The sequence below is a fragment of the Ascaphus truei genome, chromosome 4, assembly GCF_040206685.1.
Source record: "Ascaphus truei isolate aAscTru1 chromosome 4, aAscTru1.hap1, whole genome shotgun sequence".
NCBI classification, from domain to species: Eukaryota; Metazoa; Chordata; class Amphibia; order Anura; family Ascaphidae; genus Ascaphus; species Ascaphus truei.
Window position 1 is genome coordinate 362,450,596 of NC_134486.1, and position 25,525 is coordinate 362,476,120.

General features: G+C 44.1%; 1 protein-coding gene across 2 annotated transcripts; it reads left to right on the plus strand.

Moving 5' to 3' along the window:
- Positions 1–24,856, plus strand: LOC142493767 (uncharacterized). Of its 2 annotated transcripts, XM_075598326.1 has the most exons (8): positions 1–1,601; positions 2,839–2,901; positions 3,869–3,907; positions 8,150–8,212; positions 20,572–20,640; positions 23,549–23,640; positions 24,610–24,671; positions 24,759–24,856. In XM_075598326.1, the coding sequence occupies exons 1-8, from the start codon at positions 1,429–1,431 to the stop codon at positions 24,831–24,833; spliced, it is 636 nt and encodes a 211-aa protein (XP_075454441.1). In that variant the 5' UTR covers positions 1–1,428; the 3' UTR covers positions 24,834–24,856. The 2 variants fall into 2 exon arrangements, with proteins under 2 accessions (XP_075454441.1, XP_075454442.1); XM_075598327.1 differs by lacking the exon at positions 8,150–8,212.
- Positions 24,857–25,525: the final 669 nt, after the last annotated feature.

Here is a 25,525-nt window from a genome sequence, read left to right on the forward strand (position 1 = left end):
GAGGGTGGATTAGGATTGTAGTTGCATCATGAGTTAGAAAAGGGCGTATTTTAGCGATATTTCGGAGGTGGAGACAGGAGGACTCCGTGAGGGACTGAATGTGAAGAATGATGGAGAGATCAGAGCCAAAGATGACCCCTAAACAGTGGGCTTGGGGTGTTGTTGACAGTGAGGGAGAGTGTTGGTGTAGTGGTGGCAGTGGAAGGGGGAAAGAATATTAATACTGTTTGACATGTTAAGATTCAGGTCGGGGTGAGAAATCCAGGAGGAGATGGCAGAGAGACAGTTGGTGGCACGGGACAGAAGATAGGGGGATTCGTCAGGGGAGGAGAGATAGATTTGGTTGTCATTGGCATAAAGATAATACTGATAGCAAAAAGATTGTATTAGTTCACCAATAAAAGAGGTTTAGAGTGAGAAGAGCAGAGGGCCAAGGTCAGAGCCTTGTGGGACTCCAATAAAAAGAGGGAGTGTAGAGGAGGAGAATCCAGAGAAGGAAACACAGAAGGAGCATTGGAAAGGTAGAACGTGAGCCAGGAGAAGGCTGCGTCACGGAGGCCAATGGAGTGGAGAATGTTTAAGAGAAGGGGTGAGCGACAGTGTGGAAGGCAGTAGACAGATCCAGGAGAATAAGTATGGAGAAATGACCCTTACATTTAGCTGGGAGTAGGTCATTGGTCACTTTTGTTAGTGCTGTCTGAGTGTAGAGGACGGAAACTAGATTGTAAAGAGTCAAGCAAGGCGTTGGAGGAGAGAAAGTGAGTCTGTGTACCAGTCGCTCAAGTAGCTTGGAGGCAAAGGGGAGAAGAGAGAGGGTGGCAGCTCTTACATGCAGATATAGTTATGGAACAAGTTGGAAATTCATTAACACCAGGATTAGAAATGTATAACTTCTGAACCAGAATTGGGATTAATAATGGTACTTTTGGGGAAACTTTGGCATCTCCATAAAACAGGGCAAACAGTCACCTGGTATATATCATTAAGGCAAACTGGGGTGCGGGGTAGAATACTTGGTACGTTGTTGATCTTGACTCCATAATCTTGTAATGTTACACTCTTTGTGGCTATATGGAGCCATAGGGGAAGTTTTAGGAAGGGGGGTATATGGAGCAATAGAAGAAGTTATAGGTAGTGGTTCTCTGGAGCAATAGGGGAAGTTAATGGGGGCAGATGTATTGAGCAAAAGGACAAAAAATTATAGGGATCCTGATATATGAAGCAATATGAGGAGTAATAGGCAGATGTTATATGGAGCAATAGTAGAAATTATAGGAAACGGTTATATGAAGCAATAGGAGGAGCTATAGGAAGCCGTTATATGGAGCAATAGGAGAAGCTATAGGAAGCGGTTCTATAAAGCAATAGGAGTTACAGTATAGGGAGTGGTTATATGGTGCAGTTATATTAATTAATAGGAGGAGCTATATGGATTGGTTCATGTCTACAGTTCGACATAGTGTCTCTATAGAAACATACGAGAAACTCTGTAAATTGACCTACGTAAGGGTTAAAGGAAGTGTGTTTTATTTCATTATAATTCCTACAAATGTATTTTCTTTCATCTTTTCAGTGATAACCCCATGGCCACAAGGAATAAGGTGATTGAGAGGGGGGAGAGTGACCGAGAAAGTGACACAGAGACAGACCCTAAACATTGAGAGGCCCTCTGACTGTTACAGAGATACCCCCTCCCCCTGCACAGGCTGTCACAGAGACCCCACCCCATGGCCAAACTATCACAGAGCAGACTAATACAGAGAGACCCCTTCCCCTGTTATATCTCTCACTTTGTCACATTTTCCCAACAGTTACCATTCAAAAACAGCCAGTCCTGTTGGTATCTATATGTAACGGGTTTTGTGAACCGGCCTGACCCACCCAATCTCACATTGGCCCCCTGTGGTCTAACCAGTCCCCCATTACAGTGTGTAGTGTCTGGTGGTGCACCTGTTGGCTACAGGACTCCTGAATCTCCCGCATGATGGTGTGTGGGGAGGACCCGTCCAGACAGACAGCTGAGGTAGTGTGCTTGAGTCCTACCTAGGTCCAGTGCAGCGCCTCCACCTCATCAGGGTCCCTTCGGTCACTTGGGGATAGTCCTGGTGAGGAACTCCTCAGTGGTGCAGCCCCTTGTGCAATCACTTCACTCTTACACACGAGGGTTTCTGTTATCAGCATCATCTTTATTGTACGGTGGGCCATGCTGCCCTCCACAATGGGGTGTAACTAGCCTTCCATTGTGCCCGTACTTCCCTTTAAAAGGTATTGTCTCCTTGATTAGGGATTCCCTATCCCAGCCGGGATGTCTTTATTCTGTGCCAGGTCCCTGGACACAGACTCCTGCTTCAGCTACTAGATCATAACTGAACTTGTATTTGAACTAGAACTCTTATCTGACTAGAACTCCTCCTCCACTTAGCAGAACTAACTTTTAGACACAGTGCCGTGCCTTATGTACACTCTGGGGGCTGACACAACTCTGACATCACCAACCAGGGAGTCAGAGTCTGTGACCACTCCCATCCTTACACAGGGCACCTCACCAGGGTGTGAGGGCAAACCTCCATGATTACTGCTGGCATGCCCACAACTTACCAGTCCTTACTGTCAGCAGGAGAGATGACTGTAGCCATTTTACATGACCGCTACATATACATTAATAGTCACCTTAGTGTCACGTTGCTTTTGTTTGATAAAGTGTCTTAAGCATGGAAATCCTGGGGGTGAATCTGAGCTTGTTCTGACTTCCAGGATTCTGTAAGTGAGGACCGCTCTTATCATATACTGTAAAGGTGGCACTAATCTCATTCTGAGCTTCTGTGTATCTTGTTACAGGGTTATAATAGGGAGAAGAGTGGCAAAGAAAACTGCTTTAGCCACAGTAGGGGAAAATGAAGAGTGAGTATCTACCTGCTCTAACCTCTCATCCTCCTGATGATAAATGGGATCAGATGATAAAATAGTGCAGAGAATATGAGATCTAAAAGTTGATAGCAGTATGTGAGGAAAGAGAGGAGGAAGGAGTCATTAAAGATGGTGACACAGATGCCCTGTTAGTGTCCCAGATCACACAACCTGACTCTGTAATGCCCTGGGAGAGAGAAGTATATATAATATATGTGTGTGTGTGTGTGTGTGTGTGTGTATGTGTATGTATATATATATATATTTATTTATGAGAAAAAGAAGAGAGAGCGCACGCCCCATAGCGTAAAATGGTACATTTGATGTTAAAAAGGAGGGGAAGGGAGGGGGGGGGAAGAAATGCACTCACAAGAGTAACAATCAATAAAGCAATTTGTGAATAAATCACCACCATCCGGTCTCTGAACTGCAAACGTCCGCAAATGAAAGCTCCCCGAGGGCTGCGTGGAGATGGTACTGCTCGCAGGAGGCCAGAGGTGTAATTCGCCGACAGAAAATCCGTCTATGAAAGTCCCAGAGATCGCCTCTCAAACTTGAATGGCCGCAATGTAGTCTCGCGCTCAGTGCAGCCTCGTGCGGGTGCGCAGCGTCGCGATGACGTAATGGCGCAATCGGATTCCCTGACGCGTTTCGTCACCAGAGGGCGACTTTCTCAAAGGGCTGATAATAAATGGACAAAGGATCTGTGTACTTATAGCCAGTGGGTTGCCTGGCAACCCGTAATTGACAAGAGAAATGTTAACCTATTAAGTTCTAGCTGAAACTAAAAGTCCCATACTAAGTAAATAAAATAGTCACTGGCACAAGTAAACAGATAATTGTGTAACAAAAAGCACATAATAGAATTGATTAAGCTACTAAAATAAGGCCATAAAAATGACAAAGTAGAACCAGAAAATTAGAATTACTAATATAAATTATGGGGCTGATTTCTTTCCAGGTCTGAAGAGGAAGAATTACAGCCTGAGCTGAAAGTGCCGTGAGTAATATCAATCCAGAGAAGAGAGGGAACTGCTGGGATACCGGCACCCCATAACGCGGCCTGTATCTCCTGAAGTAGGGGGTCCTCGGACCTGAAACCAATGCGGTTCAGCTCAGGAGACCCCCTGCTCATGTACACTATAATTAAAATGTATTTATTTAGTTTACGATCGCCTGTAACAGCCATTCATGTAGATGGCAAATCTCCATGCAAATGTTACATGCGGCTTTTTTTTCTATCAGCTAGCGTACGGGAAGTTTCGGTGCGCTAGTAGGGGGGAAATACATAGCACGCACGATAAGCCAGTTTTGGGCACGTCCGATAGAAAATGGACTGAGGGCCTTAGTGAATCGCGCCGCTGGCTTCATTTTTTATCGGACGTGCTAATTTTTTTCAGGCCAGCGCGAAAGCTCGGAGCTTAGTGCATAGCCCCCATAGAATGTATACATACAATAATTGAGACATGCTCATTATCATTTATATAAAGGCTGAGTTAACCAAGACTATACAAATAATGTACATGTCAGTGCCCACCCGGCTAGTATGCGTGTATATGGATGAAGAATGCAGAGTCATAATCATAGCTTAAAAACCTATACCACTAAAGAAAATGTTTTAACTCCAAATCTACATTTAAGCCAGTTGGGTATAAAGAATCCATGCTGTAAATCCAGAACATTTCTTGTTGGTTGAGCATGCTCAGCCTGTCCCCACCACGGATCAGTGCTGAAACATGCTCAACTCCTGAGAATGACAAATTCTGGATGCCCCCCTAATGGACATTTGGAAAAATGTTGCGAGACCAGATGTAGAAGGTCTCCCTTCTTGATAAGGCGAACATGCTCGCTAATTCTCTTTTTGAGGGGCCTGATGGTCCTGCCTATATATGATTGGCTGCAGCCACAGTGTAAGATGTATATCACATAACTGGTTTTGCAGTTGATGAATGTTTTAATTCTCCTCTGTCGATTAGGTTTAATACAGTTAACCATTTTAATGGGTATGGCATATGAACACATGGTACAAAATCCACACTTATAGAATTCCTTAGGTATACTTCTTATGCCCCCCTGTTGTGTTTGGGAGCTATATAAACTTGGGGAAAGAGAAGAGGTCAAAGATTTGGCCTTCCTAAAAACAAATTTGGGTGATTCTTGAACTATTGACCTCAGATCTATGTCCAATTTGAGTGTGTCCCAATGCTTAGTAACAATTGATCTCACTGCCTGTGACTGTCTACTTTACTGTGTAATAAACATGGGTGCCTGAATGTGCCTTAAATAGTTTTTGTCCATATTTTGCTGTCTCCCCTTTGTGATTTTAGACACAAGTTCATTGATTTAACTGTTTCCAATGATTCTTGGAGAACAAGCTCATTATATCCTCTGGCCCTAAATCTTTTTAATAGTTCTTTTGCCTGTCTTTGGAAACTTTCTTCCGTTGAACATAGTCTCCGCAGGCAAAGAAGTTGGCCCTTGGGTATCCCCCTTTTTAAAGATGTTGCATGATTACTTGATGCCATAAGCAACGAGTTTCTGGAGTTCGGCTTTCTGTACACATCAGTTTGAATATTGCCATCCAAATCTACATATAGCATGAGGTCTAAATAGAAAATGTGATTAATATTGTGTTCATGTGTAAAAAACAGATTATAATCATTGATATTAAGGGTAGTGATTAATTGCTGCAAAGAATATGTGTCACCCTCCCAGATAAAAAGTAAATCATCTATGTAGCATTTAAAGAATCTAATGTGGCGCAATCGGATTCCCTGACGCGTTTCGTCACCAGAGGGCGACTTTCTCAAAGGGCTGATAATAAACGGACAAAGGATCTGTGTACTTATAGCCAGTGGGTTGCCTGGCAACCCGTAATTGACAAGAGAAATGTTAACCTATTAAGTTCTAGCTGAAACTAAAAGTCCCATACTAAGTAAATAAAATAGTCACTGGCACAAGTAAACAGATAATTGTGTAACAAAAAGCACATAATAGAATTGATTAAGCTACTAAAATAAGGCCATAAAAATGACAAAGTAGAGCCAGAATATTAGAATTACTAATATAAATTATGGGGCTGATTTCTTGCCAGAGCTGAAAGTGATGTGACTAATATCAATCCAGAGAAGAGAGGGAACTGCTGGGATACCGGCACCCCATAACGCGGCCTGTATCTCCTGAAGTAGGGGGTCCTCGGACCTGAAACCAATGTGGTTCAGCACAGGAGACCCCCTGCTCACGTACACTATATTTAAAATGTATTTATTTAGTGTACGATCGCCTGTAACAACCTTGCATGGAGATGGCAAATCTGTGCGGGGTAGAATACTTGGTACGGTGTTGATCTTGACTACATAATCTTGCAATGTTACACTCTTTGTGGCTATATGGAGCCATAGGGGAAGTTTTAGGGAGGGGGTATATGAAGCAATAGGAGGAGCAATAGAAGAAGTTATAGGTAGTGGTTCTCTGGAGCAATAGGGAAGTTAATGGGGGCAGTTATATTGAGCAATAGGACAAAAAATCATAGGGATCTTGTTATATGAAGCAATATGAGGAGTAATAGGAAGCGGTTATATAGAGCAATAGTAGAAATGATAGGAAGTGGTTATATGAAGCAATAGGAGGAGCTATAGAAAGCGGTTATATGGAGCAATACGAGTTACAGTATAGTGAGTGGTTATATGGTGCAATAGGAGGAGTTATAGAGTGCAGTTATATTAATTAATAGGAGGAGTTATATGGATTGGTTCATGTCTACAGTTCGACATAGTGTCTCTATTGAAATATACGAGAAACTCTGTAAATTGACCTACGTAAGGGTTAAAGGAAGTGTGTTTTATTTCATTATAATTCCTACAAATGTATTTTCTTTCATCTTTTCAGTTATAATCCAGCAGCCAATGTGATTGAGAGGGGGGAGAGTGACCGTTAAAGTGACACGTAGACAGACCCTAAACATAAGAGACTGAACGGACTGTTACAGCAACACTTTCCCCTTCACACACTGTTACATAGAGACCCCTCCCCCTACACTGACTGTTACATAGAGACCCCTCCCCCTGCACAGACTGTTACATAGAGACCCCTCCCCCTGCACCGACTGTTACAGAGAGACCCCTCCCCCTGCACAGACTGTTACATAGAGACCCCTCCCCCTGCACAGGCTGTTACATAGAGACCCCTCCCCCTGCACAGGCTGTTACATAGAGACCCCTCCCCCTGCACAGGCTGTTACATAGAGACCCCTCCCCCTGCACAGACTGTTACATAGAGACCCCTCCCCCTGTAGAGACTGTTACATAGAGACCCCTCCCCCTGCACCGACTGTTACAGAGAGACCCCTCCCCCCGTAGAGACTGTTACATAGAGACCCCTCCCCCTGCACCGACTGTTACAGAGAGACCCCTCCCCCTGCACAGACTGTTACATAGAGACCCCTCCCCCTGCACAGGCTGTTACATAGAGACCCCTCCCCCTGCACAGGCTGTTACATAGAGACCCCTCCCCCTGCACCGACTGTTACAGAGAGACCCCTCCCCCTGTAGAGACTGTTACATAGAGACCCCACCCCCTGCACAGGCTGTTACATAGAGACCCCTCCCCCTGTAGAGACTGTTACATAGAGACCCCTCCCCCTGCACCGACTGTTACAGAGAGACCCCTCCCCCTGCACAGACTGTTTCCCCCGCACAGATTGTTACATAGAGACCCCTCCCCCTGCACAGACTGTTACATAGAGACCCCTCCCCCTGCACAGACTGTTACATAGAGACCCCTCCCCCTGCACAGACTGTTACATAGAGACCCCTCCCCCTGCACCGACTGTTACATAGAGACCCCTCCCCCTGCACAGGATGTTACATAGAGACCCCTCCCCCTGCACAAATGTTACAGAGAGACCCCTCCCCCTGTACAGGCTGTCACAGAGAGACCCCCCCCATGGTCAGACTAACACAGAGCAGACTAACACAGAGTGACCCCTTCCCCAGTTATATCTCTCACTTTGTCACCTTTTCCCAACAGTTACCATTCAGAAACAGCCAGTCCTGTTGGTATCTATACATTAATAGTCACCTTAGTGTCACGTTGCTTTTGTGTGATAAAATGTCTTAAGCATGGAAATCCTGGAAGTGAATCTGAGCTTGTTCTGACTCCCAGGATTCTGTAAGTGAGGACCGCTCTTATCATATAAAGGTGGCACTAATCTCATTCTGAGCTTCTGTATATCTTGTTACAGCGTTCCAAGAGGCAAGAGAATCATTAAAAAAACACCTCTGGCCACAATAGAGGAATATGAAGCGTGAGTATCTACCTGCTCTAACCTCTCATCCTCCTGATGATAAATGGAATCAGATGATAAAATAGTGCAGAATTTATGAGATCTAAAAGTGATAGCAGTATGTGAGGGAAGAGAGGAGGAAGGAGTCATTAAAGATGGTGACACAGATGCTCTGTTAGTGTCTCAGATCACATACCCTGACTAATGCCCTGGGAGACGCATGTATAATACATATTTTAAGATTGGACTGCTGTTTAATATGGTGAGAAGCAAGATAATCCACGGCTGAACCCCTCTATTTTCAATTCTGGGGACCCCTTGCTTCTTGAGATAATTACTGGTTAAGTTACCGGCTTTAAATCTCCCTCTAGGGTAAACAAAATGGCTGCCAAATCTTGGGCAAATAGGTAGTCGCAACACCATCACTTTAAGCACTTTAATATACACACCTTCTTGTAATTATATCACAAGCTCTTAGCATAGGGCTTCCCCTCAAGAATAGATTTACCAAGTCCCTTTGTTCACCAAGAACCTTTTATTCAATAAAATTGTATTTGTATATTATGTGGAGCAGGGTATTCCTTCTCACCACTAGGGGCGTTACACAGCTCCTCAGGCTGACTGAGGAGGCAGGGGATGATACACTGGGACTGTGACATGTGCAGTCCGTGCTGCCAGAGCACGTGAGGTGCTAGGAGTGTCCTGGGAGCCAGTGAGGCCGCCTGGGATTAGATTAGTGGTTTCCCCAGAGGGCCCAGTTAGACCCCAGCCATGGTAGTCTTGAGTGTTGTAGGGCTGCCCATAAATTAGGGACCCTTCACTGTAGTGATAGCAGCTGCAGAGCGGAGCAGACTTCAGGAAGGAACTCCTCAGGCCCAGAGATCACGTGAGTGGCTGCCGGTGTTAAGGAGCGAGGGGAGTTTATTTGGAGGCCCCACATCGTGGGACACCACGGATGCCAGTCTCCTAAGGGGGAGGCTATTGCTGGTTAAGTATTTAAAAGGACGGTACCCACACTGCACTAACGACATCAGGGGGGTAGCGCTACCTCACACACAACCCCCTGTGACCTTGGGCGGACATATACAACCCCAGGGATATTGGGGATAGAGCTGCACACAACTGTAAGAGGGGAGGGTGTTGGTATTACTGCTGTTTTTAATGCTGTGTTTGTATTACTGCTGTTATTGTTGCTGTGTTGGTATTACTGCTGTTATTATGCATATGTGTAAGGCTGAGCTCAGACAGAACGCGATGCGACGTGCGCGCGCACGTTCCCCGCTCATTCGCTGTGTTCTGTTGGAGTTTTCAAACAGAAAACGACCCCCGGCGGGGAAGTGCTGCGTTTTCGCGGCTGTAGCTCAAGCTTTCAACTGAAGTTGAAATTTCAAGCGACAGCCGCGTCACGTGCACTTCTCCAGCCAATCAGAAACTCACACACTTTTTTTTCTCTCTCAAGTTACACCCCTAATCGCGTCATTCTGTCTGCTGGGGATGTTCACACATCGCTCAGCAGACAGAGGCTCGCGGACGCACGTCCGTGTAGCAGCCTGTCTGAGCGAGGCCTTATGTGGGACCCTGCTGGTAAAGTCTTCTATTGGTTACACTGCTGTGAGAGTGCTTATTCACGGTATAGATATATAGGTTCCTGTGATGGGTCATCTCGTCTGTGGCGGGATCCTCACAGGTGGAGGCGCTGCACATTGCACCCCAAGCCCCCTATGAGTGGATGCTTAGGCCTCCTGTGTCCCCACACAGGTTAGCACCACAGAACCAGTAACCCCCATTACCAAACTGATCTCCCTTGGGGGGATAGGGGTGTTACATATGCATAAAAAGTCATAAGCAATACATTCTGAGCAATTTAGCGCTATAACACTGCCGCTGCTTTTTCTGTGAGCGACCTTATTAAAGCTACAGACCAAGCAATATTTTGCATGTGTGTTTTTTTAAATCAGTTTTGTACTATGGGAAAATACTTGTAGCATTTTTTTCAAATAACTCTAAATGACATTTTGAATGTATTCTAATGTAACAAGCATTTTTTTTTCTATAGCGACCATTTACAAAGTCACATCCCCTTCTTCTGAAACAGGCTCTGGCACTTCCCTTTTTGAGCCCTGCCATGTCTCTAACAGTGTATCAATTGTATCTAGTGACTACCTAGTCACATAATTGTACCGACAGCCATTTAGTGAACCCCTGAGCCACATCCTCGCCAAACGATCACAGGAGAACGGATCGATCGTAAACTTAGCTAATTATTTATCATGGTGTGGATTGTATTGATGCACATATTAACGGGGGAAATATATACTTTTTGATTTATTTTTTTATGTTAAACGGCAGCTTGGACTGCGGAGATGTTGAAACGAAAAAGTTAAGTGTCTGCTCATTGAGGGATGGAATATGCAGGACCTCAAATTGAAACACAAAAGATGATCCCACAGATCACACAGACATTTTAACACCCGTGGCATCTGTGTACATCAGTTTATGGCAGCATTGTGCTGCAATCCTGCCAGCTACAACTCCTGCTGCACAGCTTAAACCATGGGACCCTGGCCTGACCATATTGTAATGAGATTAAACAAAGCTTGTGTATGCAATCCCTGCTGTGTCCCTTCCTCACCCTGTCAGGCATGAAGTTGCATTAATCCATGTGCTTTAAAACAAGACCACAACTGCAATGCCCGAGTAATAAATGTAGCCCAACTCCACACTGATTCAGCTAAACCTGATTGGTCAAATGAAAATAAGGGGTGGAGCCAAAATGACAGTTGGTGAGGAGATTGTCACAGCAGCCATTTTGTGTAAATCTTTTTCAAGACAGATTAATTTCTGCATACAGGTGCTACTGCTTCATACTGATATATAACACCGCTGCATATTACCATGTCAACATTTCAGTGCACGAAGACTATATATGCGCCACATAATGTACTATAATTTACTCTAGTAATCTTCTTACCGATCATGCCACTGGGAGTTAGAAAAATGACACCTTGATCTTTGTTTAGCAATATTACATATATAGCTCATAACTGTAGCGATATAAAATGTCATTTGCCATATTTGCACGTGATAAATAATGTGCATCACTTCTTTAAAACCTGTCTCACTCCTTTTTATTATATTATGCCGTTTATGCGACATTTTGTGGCGACGTGACGTAGCGCCATGATGTCCCGTTGTCTTGGCAACGCGGTGTCATTTGGCGCCTCCAGCCATGTTCACTGCAGTTGGAAGGGGTTTTCCAGCAGGGTGCCAGGAGGCGCCGCTGCACCACGTCGCACCGAGTAATTTTCTCCGGGTTGGGCTTCAGTAGAAGGTGGCCGTCCTGACCGGGACTGGCCCAGTAACTATAGTGCTCCTGGCTGTAATTCTTGACCCGTTTCCCCTGACAACCCCAGAGAGATTTTGCCTGTCTTGAACTGATGGGAAACGGGCAAGCTCACAGAAGAGCAAGAGAATGACACTCTGATTTAGGGACGTGAGGTAGATCACTATCAAGACTCTTGAGAGGAGCATTGCTTTCCCCTGCCACAGTCATTATGCTTAGGTATAGGGGTGCGTATGTCCCCTGAAGTTAGTAGCAGTCTATAGTTAAGGGATTGCATTGCTGGAAGTTTCTGCAATTATAGGTCCAAGTCATATATGGTAAAGGAGGGCTGGTAAGAAAACCGGATCCTGCTCACTACTAGTAAAAGTTGAGTTCTGTTATGTATATTATTCCAACATATAAAACACAAATAAATGTGGCGCCTAAGTGTACTTGAATTAAAATAGATTCAACAAAAATTCCTAACGAGTAATAATAAATTTACAACCATAAATTGATGTATGGCACAGGGTCCTTGTGGAATCCGATGGTGTTGATGATATTAATTCAACATGTGCATGAAAAACTAAGAAAAAGCATACATAGTGCAATACTGCTAGCAAAGACAACCCCATGTTAATGAGAAGATAATAGCAACCATATGGCGAAACAAAAATACGGGAAAAAAATAAACTAAGTGGAAGCTTCACAGACAAAACAGGTGATATTTAGCTGATAGTAGATAGGAAGTGGTAGAAGGCAGTGGATAGTGTTTGAGAGCATCCCCTCTCGTTCATGGCGCGTCTACTGCAGGATGATTGGCCTCGTCAGACGGTCTGCAAATCCCAGGCTGGTGTTACCCTCAATGGGCTACCGGATCGATCGTCTCCCCTCTCAGGCTGGAGCGGTTGTCTTCACAAGCCAAAGGCTGCGGTCCTAGTCATGACTATGACACGTGCGCCCGGCGGGGGGGGGGGGGGCGGCGCGTGCACAGCGCTAACCGCGATCTGCGGTCTCAGGAGAGAGGGAGAGGTTGCGACAGGAGGGAGCATGTTCGTGTTTTTGCGGGGGTGTGGCCATGACCTCACGCAGCTGGTTCGCCCTCATTGGCTGAACCGCCGGTGGGGGGCGTGGCCACGGCTCTGTCACAAGTTCCACACACAATGTTTTTGAGTGTGTGGAATCTTGCAGTACAGCGCGGCTGCTGAATGTGCGCCAACGCATGTACTCGGCCCTGAGTGACTGGGGGGCCGGTGTTTGTGCGCACAGTGCACGCCTCAGTGCAGTCCCTCTGTGCTTCTGCTCACGATATGCTGCTCACTGCTACATCTCAAATCTCGCGGGAATAGAGCAGCGAGAAAGCCGGTTTAGGTCTAAAACTGATTGAAAGCTTCCCAGCTGACTGCAGAATCGTGGGCTCCCAAAACAAGAGCTGCTGAGGAAAAGTAGGATAACCCTATGTAGAAAACAAGGGGAGGGTTGGGGAGTGATCACAGGGCCACACTAATTGAGTAAAGTGAGAAGGTATATAATAATAATGGTAATTGTAAATGTGGGTGCAAACTGTGAACTGAAAAGTGAATCAGGCAAAAAGAGGGGGAAGGGGAAAACAAAATGAATGAGGCCCCTAAAGAATTCACTAACTGCACACCTACATATTATAAAATCTAACTTTTAATAAATTTACTTAAAACATGTATTACCAAACGTAATGTACTATGTGTTTTTAAAAAATGAATTAAATATTCAATAACGTGCAACCCTGTCAAATGAATGTATGATTGTACAAACCCAAATGCAATATTCCTGGGTTTGTCAGGACAGTGGATGCTGAAAGTCAGGGTGTTAACCCCTCTGGAGTATATATGCAGACTGTAGGTAACCGTATCCTACTCAGTGAGCCTTTAACTGGTCAAAGACTCAGCAATCCTGCAATGATATATCTAGCAGCGAACACCTATGTGTTACTGTAAGTGCATATGCTTGAGAAGTGTCGCTGACACAGACACAATCAATCCACAATACCCTCAGTATAGTTAGGCTGGAACTCGCAGTGCCATTGACATAGAGTTTCCCAGCAGAGAGGCTCAGATTGTGTATATATCATGTATTGTGTATAGCAGGAAGGCAGACTCACTGCCTGTTGTAATATGTATCAAACTAATGCCGTCTGCATAGATAAAACCAGGAAACTTAAGACACTACATTAAAACAGCTCCAAGCAGGAGACTGACACAACTGCGCGTCCAACGCGCGTTTCCTTCCAGCAAAGGAGCTTCTTCAGGGACAAATTATTATTACTGGGGGAAAGGGGACTGAAACCTTTTATACCCCAGCAGTACCTTAATTGGTCATTAATGATTAACAGCTGTTGCACATACACAGTGCATCATAAACCTAAGTACATCTCCTAAACACACATATAGCCATAGTCAGCAATAAAGACAATTAACTACAAATTCTGATGATAAAGTGTCTTTTTATTATGTTTGTACAGTTGTTTTTAGTTCTTATAACTCACCTATATAATCGGTGTGTAGAGCGGCACTGCGCATGTGCAGGGTGTTAGTAAACGAAGCCAATCCCTCCTAGTCCTGGTGCGCATGCGTGGGCACTTTGAAAATATTTGCCAAGGTCCTAGTAGCGTAATGGAGGCATGCGCAGGGACTTAGAAGCTGCTGATCATCAGCCTTTCAGCTGCGCATGCCTGGGGACATAGTATTATACTTCTGCACTCACACTATCGTCCTGCGCATGCGTGGGCAGTTAGAATTCCCCCTTCCTTGACACAGCGCCCCGCGCACGCGCAGGAACTGGGCAACTTTCCAATGGACCCGCTGGAACTCACTGAGCATGCGCCGGGACTCTGAAAGTTTCTCATCTTAAACAGCCAATCTCGCCTCGCATAGCGCATGCGTGAGGACTCTGAAATAAAAACAAATGTCCTATACTGCTAGCGGGTGTACGCTGAGGCAGTTGAGATTGTCAGATCGCCTTTGCATCGCGCATGCGCAGACAGGAGGAGAAGGTTACTTTTGTATACTGATTTAAGTGACATGATATTTATACCATGCCACAAGAATATAGGTACTGTATTTAACAGGGATAGAGAAGGAATGGCAGGACCTTAGTCCACTGTATGTTAAGAAGTGATTACTAGTGTATAGTTCTTTTTTTATATATATATATATATATATATGGTCCCCCAGTGTTATTTCCTCCACAGTGTGTCACAATGTAATGTAGTGATAAAAATGAAAATAAAACAAATTTTAAGAAACAAATAAGTGTATATATGCGTGAAGTTATTTTCTGAACCAAGTTAGTTATACGCATATACACATGTACACAACGACCAAACACCACTATTGGTGGTAAAAAGTTACAGTCACCTCCAGATCGTCCAATAGTTTCGGGCAACAATTGTTTGTCCGAAGGCAGCAGTATTTACTTGGACAAGGTCCTAAGGGATTTCGTTATTAGTCTCCCATCGTATGTTCAAGATACGAAAGACACACTGAAGAGACTTGATGGGATCCATGTTACATCACAGACCATTCTTGTAAGTTTAGACGTTGAGTCATTATATACCTCCATAGTTCACAAGAATGGTCTCACTGCTGTAAAATACTTTTTATCGACCAGGGACTGTAGGTTTAACAGACATAACTCATTTGTGTTGGAACTGCTTAATTATGTTCTAACACATAACTACTTTGTCTTTGATGGGCTGTATTACCACCAGACCCAGGGTACCGCTATGGGCACAGCTTGCGCCCCCACGTATGCCAACTTGTACCTGGGCTGGTGGGAGCATAGCTATGTTTTCAATGAGGCTCTCTCTATGTACACTGACCACGTTTCCATGTGGATCAGGTACATAGATGACATTTTGCTCCTATGGGAAGGTCCTATCCAACTTCTATATGAATTTGTTGAGAAACTAAACACCAATACTCTCAACTTGAGGCTCACGACTGTGCTGAGTACCACGTCAATAACATTTCTAGACCTTAACATCTATGTGGACTCTGATTGTAATATTCAAACCAAGGTCTATAGAAAAAGCACAGCGACTAACAGTCTGCTGCTTGCTCAAAGCCAGCACCCCAGTAGCCTCATTACAGGCATCCCTATAGGGCAATATCTCCGACTTCGGCGGAACTGCTCTACCATTGAAGAATTCATAAATCAATCTAAAGAACTTAGATCTAGGTTTCTTAATCGTGGCTATAACATCAAGACACTGAATAAGGCTTACCATCGGGCACTACATAGTGATAGGTGTTCACTTTTGTCCAATAACAAGGTTAAATCTAAGGACAAAATTATTAGTCATAGGCACCTACAATAAAAGATGGAGGGCCATTAAAAAGATTTTCGCTAGACATTGGCATCTCCTTCAAGCGGATGATGACTTGGTGAAGGTTATAGGCTCTAAACCCACTATTACCAGCAGACGGTCTAAGAATCTACGAGACTCACTCGTGAATAGTCACTTTCAGCGTCCAAGAATTACAACTTGGCTGAGCCCTGTGAAGGGCATGTATCGCTGTCAAGGGTGTTAAGCATGCAGACATATTGACGTCGGCAAAGTGTTCCCAAACCATGACAGTACATCTCAATTCTGTGTGGACAGCTTTATCAACTGTCGGACTCCCAACGTTATCTATCTTGTCACATGTAATTGTGGCAAGAGATACGTTGGAAAAACGACAAGACAACTCCGCAGACGTGTTCTAGAACACATTAATTCCATCAAGCACTCTGCCGAGACTTCGGTCGCTAGACACGTCACACAATATCACAACGGCGATATCAGTGTAATCAAGTTCATGGGCATTTATCAGTTGAAATGTCCCATGAGAGGGGGTAATATTGACCAATCTCTGCTTCGTATCGAAGCAGAATGGATCTACAAACTTAAGACTAGGAGCCCCAATGGACTCAATGAGGGGTTTACTTTCACACCCTTTATTTGACCCGAGAGCGCTTCCTGTTTGGACCTTGATATTCATATTTATCCTTCATCATCTTTTCTGTAGGTTAGATGTGAATATACAATTTACATATGCGATAACTTCATCAACAGCCAGGCTAGTTTCCATGCTCATGTTGTTGGTTCCCAGCTGTAGGTATTGATATAAACTATAGGATTATTAATATCATTTATTATATTATTGACTAATACCAGAGTTCTAAACACCCAATAGTGGTGTTTGGTCGTTGTGTACATGTGTATATGCGTATAACTAACTTGGTTCAGAAAATAACTTCACGCATATATACACTTATTTGTTTCTTAAAATTTGTTTTATTTTCATTTTTATCACTACATTACATTGTGACACACTGTGGAGGAAATAACACTGGGGGACCATATATATATATATATATATAAAAAAAGAACTATACACTAGTAATCACTTCTTAACATACAGTGGACTAAGGTCCTGCCATTCCTTCTCTATCCCTGTTAAATACAGTACCTATATTCTTGTGGCATGGTATAAATATCATGTCACTTAAATCAGTATACAAAAGTAACCTTCTCCTCCTGTCTGCGCATGCGCGATGCAAAGGCGATCTGACAATCTCAACTGCCTCAGCGTACACCCGCTAGCAGTATAGGACATTTGTTTTTATTTCAGAGTCCTCACGCATGCGCTATGCGAGGCGAGATTGGCTGTTTAAGATGAGAAACTTTCAGAGTCCCGGCGCATGCTCAGTGAGTTCCAGCGGGTCCATTGGAAAGTTGCCCAGTTCCTGCGCGTGCGCGGGGCGCTGTGTCAAGGAAGGGGGAATTCTAACTGCCCACGCATGCGCAGGATGATAGTGTGAGTGCAGAAGTATAATACTATGTCCCCAGGCATGCGCAGCTGAAAGGCTGATGATCAGCAGCTTCTAAGTCCCTGCGCATGCCTCCATTACGCTACTAGGACCTTGGCAAATATTTTCAAAGTGCCCACGCATGCGCACTAGGACTAGGAGGGATTGGCTTCGTTTACTAACACCCTGCACATGCGCAGTGCCGCTCTACACACCGATTATATAGGTGAGTTATAAGAACTAAAAACAACTGTACAAACATAATAAAAAGACACTTTATCATCAGAATTTGTAGTTAATTGTCTTTATTGCTGACTATGGCTATATGTGTGTTTAGGAGATGTACTTAGGTTTATGATGCACTGTGTATGTGCAACAGCTGTTAATCATTAATGACCAATTAAGGTACTGCTGGGGTATAAAAGGTTTCAGTCCCCTTTCCCCCAGTAATAATAATTTGTCCCTGAAGAAGCTCCTTTGCTGGAGGGAAACGCGCGTTGGACGCGCAGTTGTGTCAGTCTCCTACTTGGAGCTGTTTTAATGTAGTGTCTTAAGTTTCCTGGTTTTATCTATGCAGACGGCATTAGCTTGATAAATATTACAACAGGCAGTGAGTCTGCCTTCCTGCTATACACAATACATGATATATACACAATCTGAGCCTCTCTGCTGGGAAACTCTATGTCAATGGCACTGCGAGTTCCAGCCTAACTATACTGAGGGTATTGTGGATTGATTGTGTCTGTGTCAGCGTCACTTCTCAAGCATATGCACTTAACACATAGGTGTTCGCTGCTAGATATATCATTGCAGGATTGCTGAGTCTTTGACCAGTTAAAGGCTCACTGAGTAGGATACGGTTACCTACAGTCTGCATATATACTCCAGAGGGGTTAACACCCTGACTTTCAGCATCCACTGTCCTGACAAACCCAGGAATATTACATTTGGGTTTGTACAATCATACATTCATTTGACAGGGTTGCACGTTATTGAATATTTAATTCATTTTTTAAAAACACATAGTACATTACGTTTGGTAATACATGTTTTAAGTAAATTTATTAAAAGTTAGATTTTATAATATGTAGGTGTGCAGTTAGTGAATTCTTTAGGGGACTCATTCATTTTGTGTTCCCCTTCCCCCTCTTTTTGCCTAACCCTATGTAGTACTTTTGCCCTCTGGTTGGCTTGTTCGCATCTGTCTCTTATATTTAAGTACAGTAATAATCCCCGAAGAAGAGGGCATTACTGGCCAATAATGCCCTGGCTGAAAGAGTTGAAGGCCCGAGGCGAAGCCGAGAGACTTTAACCCAGGCAGGGTATTATTGGCCAGTACTGCCCTCTTCTTCGGGGATTATTACTATTATAGGCTAAATGTAGGCTTATTTAATAAATAATAGACACTTTTGTATAGTTAAATAGATTTTTTTATTAAAATAAAATGGTAAATACATGAATCCACCTCTATATACTCTTACACTGCAGATATCTATATCCACACACTGCCGCCCCCTCTGTGTATACACACACACACACACACACACACAGCACCACTACAGACACACACAGCACCTCTACAGACACACACAGCAGCTCAAAACACACAATCTGCTGCTACACACACACACAACACAGCACCTCTACACACACAGCAGCTCTACACACACAAGCACCCACGCACTGGAGCTCTAGACACACAACACAGCATCTCCTCAACACTCACAACACAGCACCTCTACACACACAAACACACACACAACACTGCACCTCTATACACAACACAGCACCTCTACACACACAACAAACACACAGAACACTGCACCTCTACACACACACAAACTGCTGCTACACACACATGCTACACCCATAAACACTGCTACTGACACACACACTGGAGCTCTATACACACACACACAGCACCTCTACATAGATATACAACTGAACAGCACACACACACACACTGCTACTGACACATTCACACACAAACTGCAGCCACAAAAAAACTGCAGACAGCCACTTACTTCTTTGCAGACTCCTCCCCCCCTCCCCCCCCCCCCCCCCCCAATTCAACTGAATCTGCTCAGCAAATCTCAGTCAGCTCGGGAGGGGGAGGAATCGACCCGTGGCTGATACTTCCTGACCAATCCCCTGCCCTGTCTCAGAGCTGTTACTTCATTCTAACCAATCCCCTGCCCTGTCTCAGCTGTTCTGAAAGCTGATTGACTGGAAATAAACACATTGAAAACTGCACTTGGCAAGCTGCTAAAATTCCAGGCATTACTGATTGGTTAAAATTCCGGGCATTATCCAATCAGAGAGCAGGGTTTTCAATAATGCCCTGAATTCTCTCGAATATCCTCAATAATGCTCTCAAATATCCCCACTATGGGAGCAAATTCGTAATTGGCTACAGAGTATTTTGGGCCTAGAAATTCAGATGAACCCCATGCTCTTTCTGTTTAACAAACCTGAACAAGATCTAGCCAGAGCGGAAAACAAATTAGTTGCTCATTTTGCGACGGCCACGAGGTGTGAAATCACGGCGCTGTGGAAACAAAATACAATCCCATCTATCGACAAGATTCGGAACAGAATTTGGTTTGTCTGCCAGGTGGAAAAGTTAACAAGTTTGGTTAACGACACTGGCATATATTTCCAAAAGGTTTGGTTGCCATGGCTGGCACAGACAGACATTCAAGGGGTGAGCAATGCCACCGCGTGGCTATAATAGAATCAGGTGCATTCTCCTTTGCTCAAGGCCAGAGGGAGGGCATAGTATTAAACTGTCCCTTCTAGGATACATGCAAGGGAAATTGGGGAACCCGGAGACACGTTGGCAGGGACTCTGGAAGGTGACTGGAGATGTCACAGCTCATCTGTGATCAAAAGGAAGAGAAAAAAATTGCAATTCACTCCCTCCTTCCCCCACCCTCCCTGGTTATGTGTGTTAAGTGTTTTCTGTGTCATGAGGCATGGTCCAGACAATTGGGTAGGGGAGCTCATGTAATAAAGTGTATAACTGTCTGTATGCCTTGTGAAAAAAACAAAAAAAAATGAAGTTGAAAAAAATAAATAAGATTGTTTACAAGTCAATAGTTTTGGGGATACACTTTGTGTAGTGCATTGTTGGTCACTCTCTCATATTATGAGTTTACCTCATTGATGGATTGCATATTACAGAGATAAACACCACAGTAAATAGTGTCATTTTTTCCCCATCATACAGATCCTGTTCCTTGTCAGCCCAGGACAGGACGGTCAGTACTGCAGGAAGCCACATGTCATCATGTAGAAGGTACGTCTGCAATGTGATTGCAGGGGAGGGAGTCATTGTCAGAAGTAGACTGTAATATCTGTGGGATAAAGCAGGGATTCCCAACCTGTAGTACATGTACCACTGGAGTTACACACGGGCTTACACAGTGATTCTCAGCACTGATCAGGCTTCTAAGTTTCCTACAGCTAAAAGAAAGAGGAGGACAGAGGCAAAGAACAAACTCAGTATTCACTGGGAAGGAGATGTTAGAGTTTAATTGAAGAGCAGTAGATATAACATATTTGTTCATTGAGGAAGAAGTTGATAGACGGCTTCATAAAATAAAAGTGAATCAAGAACATGGCGCCGATGGCATCACTCAAGAGTTTGTAAGGAGCTAAATTTAGTAATGGCCAAACCATTACATTTAATATTCATGGACTCCATTTCCACAGGCTCAGTACCACAAGATTGGCGTAAAGCAGAAATGGTGCCTATATTTAAAAATGGGGGCTAGATCACAACCGGGGAATTACAGATCTGTAAGTCTGACATCAATAGTGGGGAATCTACTTCAAGGTTTAGTACAGGATAATATTCAGGATTACCTAATGAATAACAACATTATTAGTAATAGTCAGCATAGATTTATAAAGGGCAGATCATTTAACCTTATTATTTTCATTGAGGAGGTAAGTAGGAATTTAGACCAGGGTAATGTAGTTGGTGTGGTCTATTTCGATTTTGCAAAGGGTTTTGATATCGTAGCACACGAGGTTAGTGTACAAAATAAAGGAAATTGGTAACATTATTTGCACCTGGATTGAAAACTGGTTGAAGAATGGATAACAGAGAGTTGTCATAAATGGAATCTTTTCTGGTTGGGCTAAAGTTGTAAAAGGACTACCTCAGCAATCTGTACTGATTTTTGACTTGTTCATTAAGGACCTTGAGGTTAGCATGGAGAGCAAAGTAAATTGTGTAATGTAGTTAAATCAGACGGGATGTAATTTCTCTCCAGCTGGACTTGGATAGACTGGAAATTTGGGCAGGTAAATGGCAGATGAGGCTTAATACAGATAAATGTAAGGTTATGCATTTGGGAAACAAGAACAAACAGGCAATTTACAACTTAATTTTGCCCCATTTATGTCAATCCTTGATGGAGAAAGGTTTAGGAGTACTTGTAGACAAAAGGTTTAGCAATAGTGCCCAAAGCCAAATTAGATTGTATCTTGCATTAACAGGTTATGGATGTAAGGGAAATAAACATATGTATGCCACTGTACTGTACAAAGCATTAGTAAGACCACACCTTGAATATGGAGTACAGTTTTGGACACCAGTCCATAAAAAAGACATTATGGAAATAGAATAAGTGCATCGAAGAGCCACCAAATTAATAAAGGGGACGGAAAATCGGACTTACTATTTGAGGAAAAGCAAGCTAAATTAGATTTATTTCACCAGCAATAAAGGAAAGGGTTCTTTACAGTAAGGGCAGTTAAAATGTGGAATTCATTACCCATGGAGATTGTGATGGCAGATACAATAAATATCTTAACAATTAAAGGTTGGACATCTTTTTAGAAAGGAAAGTTACTGTATACATGGATATACCAAATAAGTGAACATGGGAAGGATGTTGATCCAGGGACAAATCTGATTGTCATTATTGGAGTCAGGAAGGAATTAATTTTTTCCCTTATGAGACCGCATATGGTTTTTTCACTTAGATTTTTTTATTTGCCTTCCTCGGGATCATGAGAAAATGGTAGATGGCGGTGCGGCTGTCTTGGAGGAAAATATGAACCAGAACTGCCGATATACTAAGTACAAAAATGTATTCGTGGCACATTAAAAACAGCAAAGTAACACTCTTAGACGTGGGTGACCATGCGAAACGCGTAAGAGTGTTACTTTGCTGTTTTTAATGTACCACGAATACATTTTTGTACTTAGTATATCGGCAGTTCTGGTTCATATTTTCCTCCAAGGCAGCTGCACCGCCATCTACCATTTTCTCTTGTTTGCTTCTTCGTGGTAGGAGCACGCCGACAGCTTCCGGATCTTCATGTGATCACAAGTGAGTAACTTTTAGTTGCTGTACACAATATATGATTTACTACAATCAAGCTTTGGGTTACCACCTACAACCATATAAGATATACCTGTATTAGGCTATTGGCTGTTATATGGTGGCTTTGTTTGACCTATGCGATTGTGGAACATGGATCTCTGGGCTTATTAAGCTGATATGTTTGGAAGGAATGAAGATATCTTTATATTGTGAATTTATACATGGACGTTTCCTGGTCAGCATCGCTGGGGGCTTATGCCTCTACCCTTTCACTGGGTTTCCTCGGGATCATAAATACAAATATCGGATAAGTATCTGTCGTCTAAATTTTACACAGTTGAATTTGATGGACATATGTCTTTTTTCAGCCTCCTCTACTATGTAACTATGTAATATGTACCTATACTTTGCCACATGTAATAATGGGTTTCACTGAAAGGTTTGTATTTTATTAAATACTGTACTAAAGGAATAGCTTGTGGTAATGTCACTTGTCACTGCCTCTGAAGTGGGAAATCTTGATTGAAATCCAAGTGTTCGCTCTTGGAAACATTGGGTGAGTTATTTTACCTCCGTGACTCGGGCACCAAATTGTAAGCTCTTCAGGGTATTGTGCTTGCAAAATTCTATCTACAGAGCTGTGTACATCGTCCGTGTTTATATAAGAAAATATAAGTGTTAAAGAGGACTCGATGAGTAGAAGTGTCATAGCTTCTCCCATTACAGCCCGAGATGCTCAGAAATAGATTATAAGCTATTTTGGCTGCAGTATTATCCCCCTTCTGCAGGACCCTGGGATCACAAAGTACCACTAGATTGTAAACGATTTGGGTGAAAGTATTATAGTTTTCCTCTGTTTTCCTGCAGGTCCCGGATTCCTTGCACAGGTCCCGGTTCCCCTCACATCACGGGAACGGGGCAGGTAGTACTGCAGGAAGCAGAGCCTTATATAGGACCAGGTCAGTGTCAGGAGAGGGAAGTCACTTACACATTTTGACTTGTCCTTCATGTCCCATCTGAAAATAGACCCACATTTACCAGCTGTGAATCAGCACTGCCCTATCCAAACACACTTACAACTTCTACTGCTCCATATAACAGCCCCAATAACTTCTATTTTCGCGGTACCTCGAAATTAATGGTTTTCATTTCACAGTAAAACGTCCACATTAGTTTTCAATACAGACCTTTAAGTGGGACTGCACCTGTATTTACTAGTTTAGACTAAATATATCACTAGCTCATATTCCAAACATCCCTCTCTCCTCTAAACCTGGATTTCATAAACATGTTTAAACCCTTCAAACCCCAAAGGTCCTGTAAAGCATTATACAGACACCTGCTGCTTCTCACTTAGCTGCAGGAGCTGCCCTGGGAGTAAACAGGTTAAATCAAAGCAACGCCTATTATAAACAGTGGTTAAAGCAGGGGTGCGCAAACTGGGGGCGCGAGATTCTCTGCGGGGGGTTACAGAGGCCCCGTGCGCTTCCCAAAAGCATTTAAATTAAATGCTGGGGAAGCAGCGAAGGCCTCTATAACCTCTCCTTACCTTGGTTCAGACGGCTTCTAGTGATCCATCGCCATAGCAACGTGGGGACATGTGCCGTCGCGTTGCCATGGCAACATGATGTGATGACGCTAGAGCCAAGGTAAGGAGGGGGGGGCGATAGGAGAGGGGTACAGCTGGCAGGGGGGCGCAGGGGGAAAAGATTGCGCTCCCCTGGGTTAAAGGGTGAAGTTCCTGGAGATGTTCTGTACCAATGCTTTTTATTTAAAATCAACACTGTTTTTAAAGTATAGGACAAAATGTTTGCAAATTGGGCGTTTAAATTCTCTTATTTAATTGGGCTCTTCTGGAACCAGGCCCAGTACCACTACGTTTTAACAACACTTTACGCAGTGATTATAAGGAATGCTGTTTCTTTCAGACCCTGAATCACATGATCAGGAGCGGACGTACTGCAGGAAGAGAGATACCATCGCCGAGCAGGTACCTGCTGTGTCTGAGGCTTTAAACTGTTAGCTCTTTGGGCAAGTGAGGGACAGAAGGCTGATATAGAATCTCTTTGTGTTGCAGGAATCCGTGTGTGCGCTATCCCGCCATCCCGCCGCCTTTCTCCGTCCCCAACTTCCCTCTTTTATTTCCCTTTAAATAAAAAAAAATATATAAACTTATATCTATAAGTCTCAAATAATGTTTGTGTGTGTATGTCTTCCCCCTGTGTGATTGGCCCTGTGTTCCCACTGTGTCATTGGCCACGGCGCATCCCCCACCACCCACCCCCCCTCACATTGCATGGACCATCTCACTTGCAGTTGGAACCTAAGGAGAACAACTTGGCGAACCCACACTCCTCACCCCCCACTCACACCCGCCGCTCCTTGGCGCAGGCCTCACCTCTCCCCCACCACCAACCCCCCACCCTCCGGTCACGCCACTACCGCGCAGGCCTCACCTCTCCCCCACCACCAACCCTCCTCCCTCCGGTCACTTCACTCCCACCCGCCGAGGAGCGGCGCCGTCCTCACCTCTCCCCCACCAACCCCCCTCCCTCCGGTCACTTCACTCCCACCCGCCGCTCCTCGCGGAAGAATACAGGGGAGGGGGCTTTGTGTGTGTGGGGGGGAGGGGGAGACACAGTGTGTATGTGTGGGGGGACGGACAGTGTGTGTGTGTGTGTGGGGGGGGGACAGACAATGTGTGGGGGGGGGGACAGACAGTGTGTGTGGGGGGGGGACAGACAGTGTGTGTGTGGGGGGGGACAGACAGTGTGTGTGGGGAGGGGGGACAGACAGTGTATGTGGGGGGGGACAGACAGTGTGTGTGTGGGGGGGAAGGGGCAG

What these genes read in the sequence shown, in the direction of transcription:
- LOC142493767 (XM_075598326.1), top strand. Translation starts at nt 1,429, where the DNA reads ATGGATTGGTTCATGTCTACAGTTCGACATAGTGTCTCTATAGAAACA. An exon ending in CCATGGCCACAAGGAATAAG is followed by an intron (nt 1,602 to 2,838) that starts GTGATTGAGAGG and finishes ATCTTGTTACAG; the next exon opens with GGTTATAATAGGGAGAAGAG. An exon ending in GAGATACCATCGCCGAGCAG is followed by an intron (nt 24,672 to 24,758) that starts GTACCTGCTGTG and finishes TTTGTGTTGCAG; the next exon opens with GAATCCGTGTGTGCGCTATC.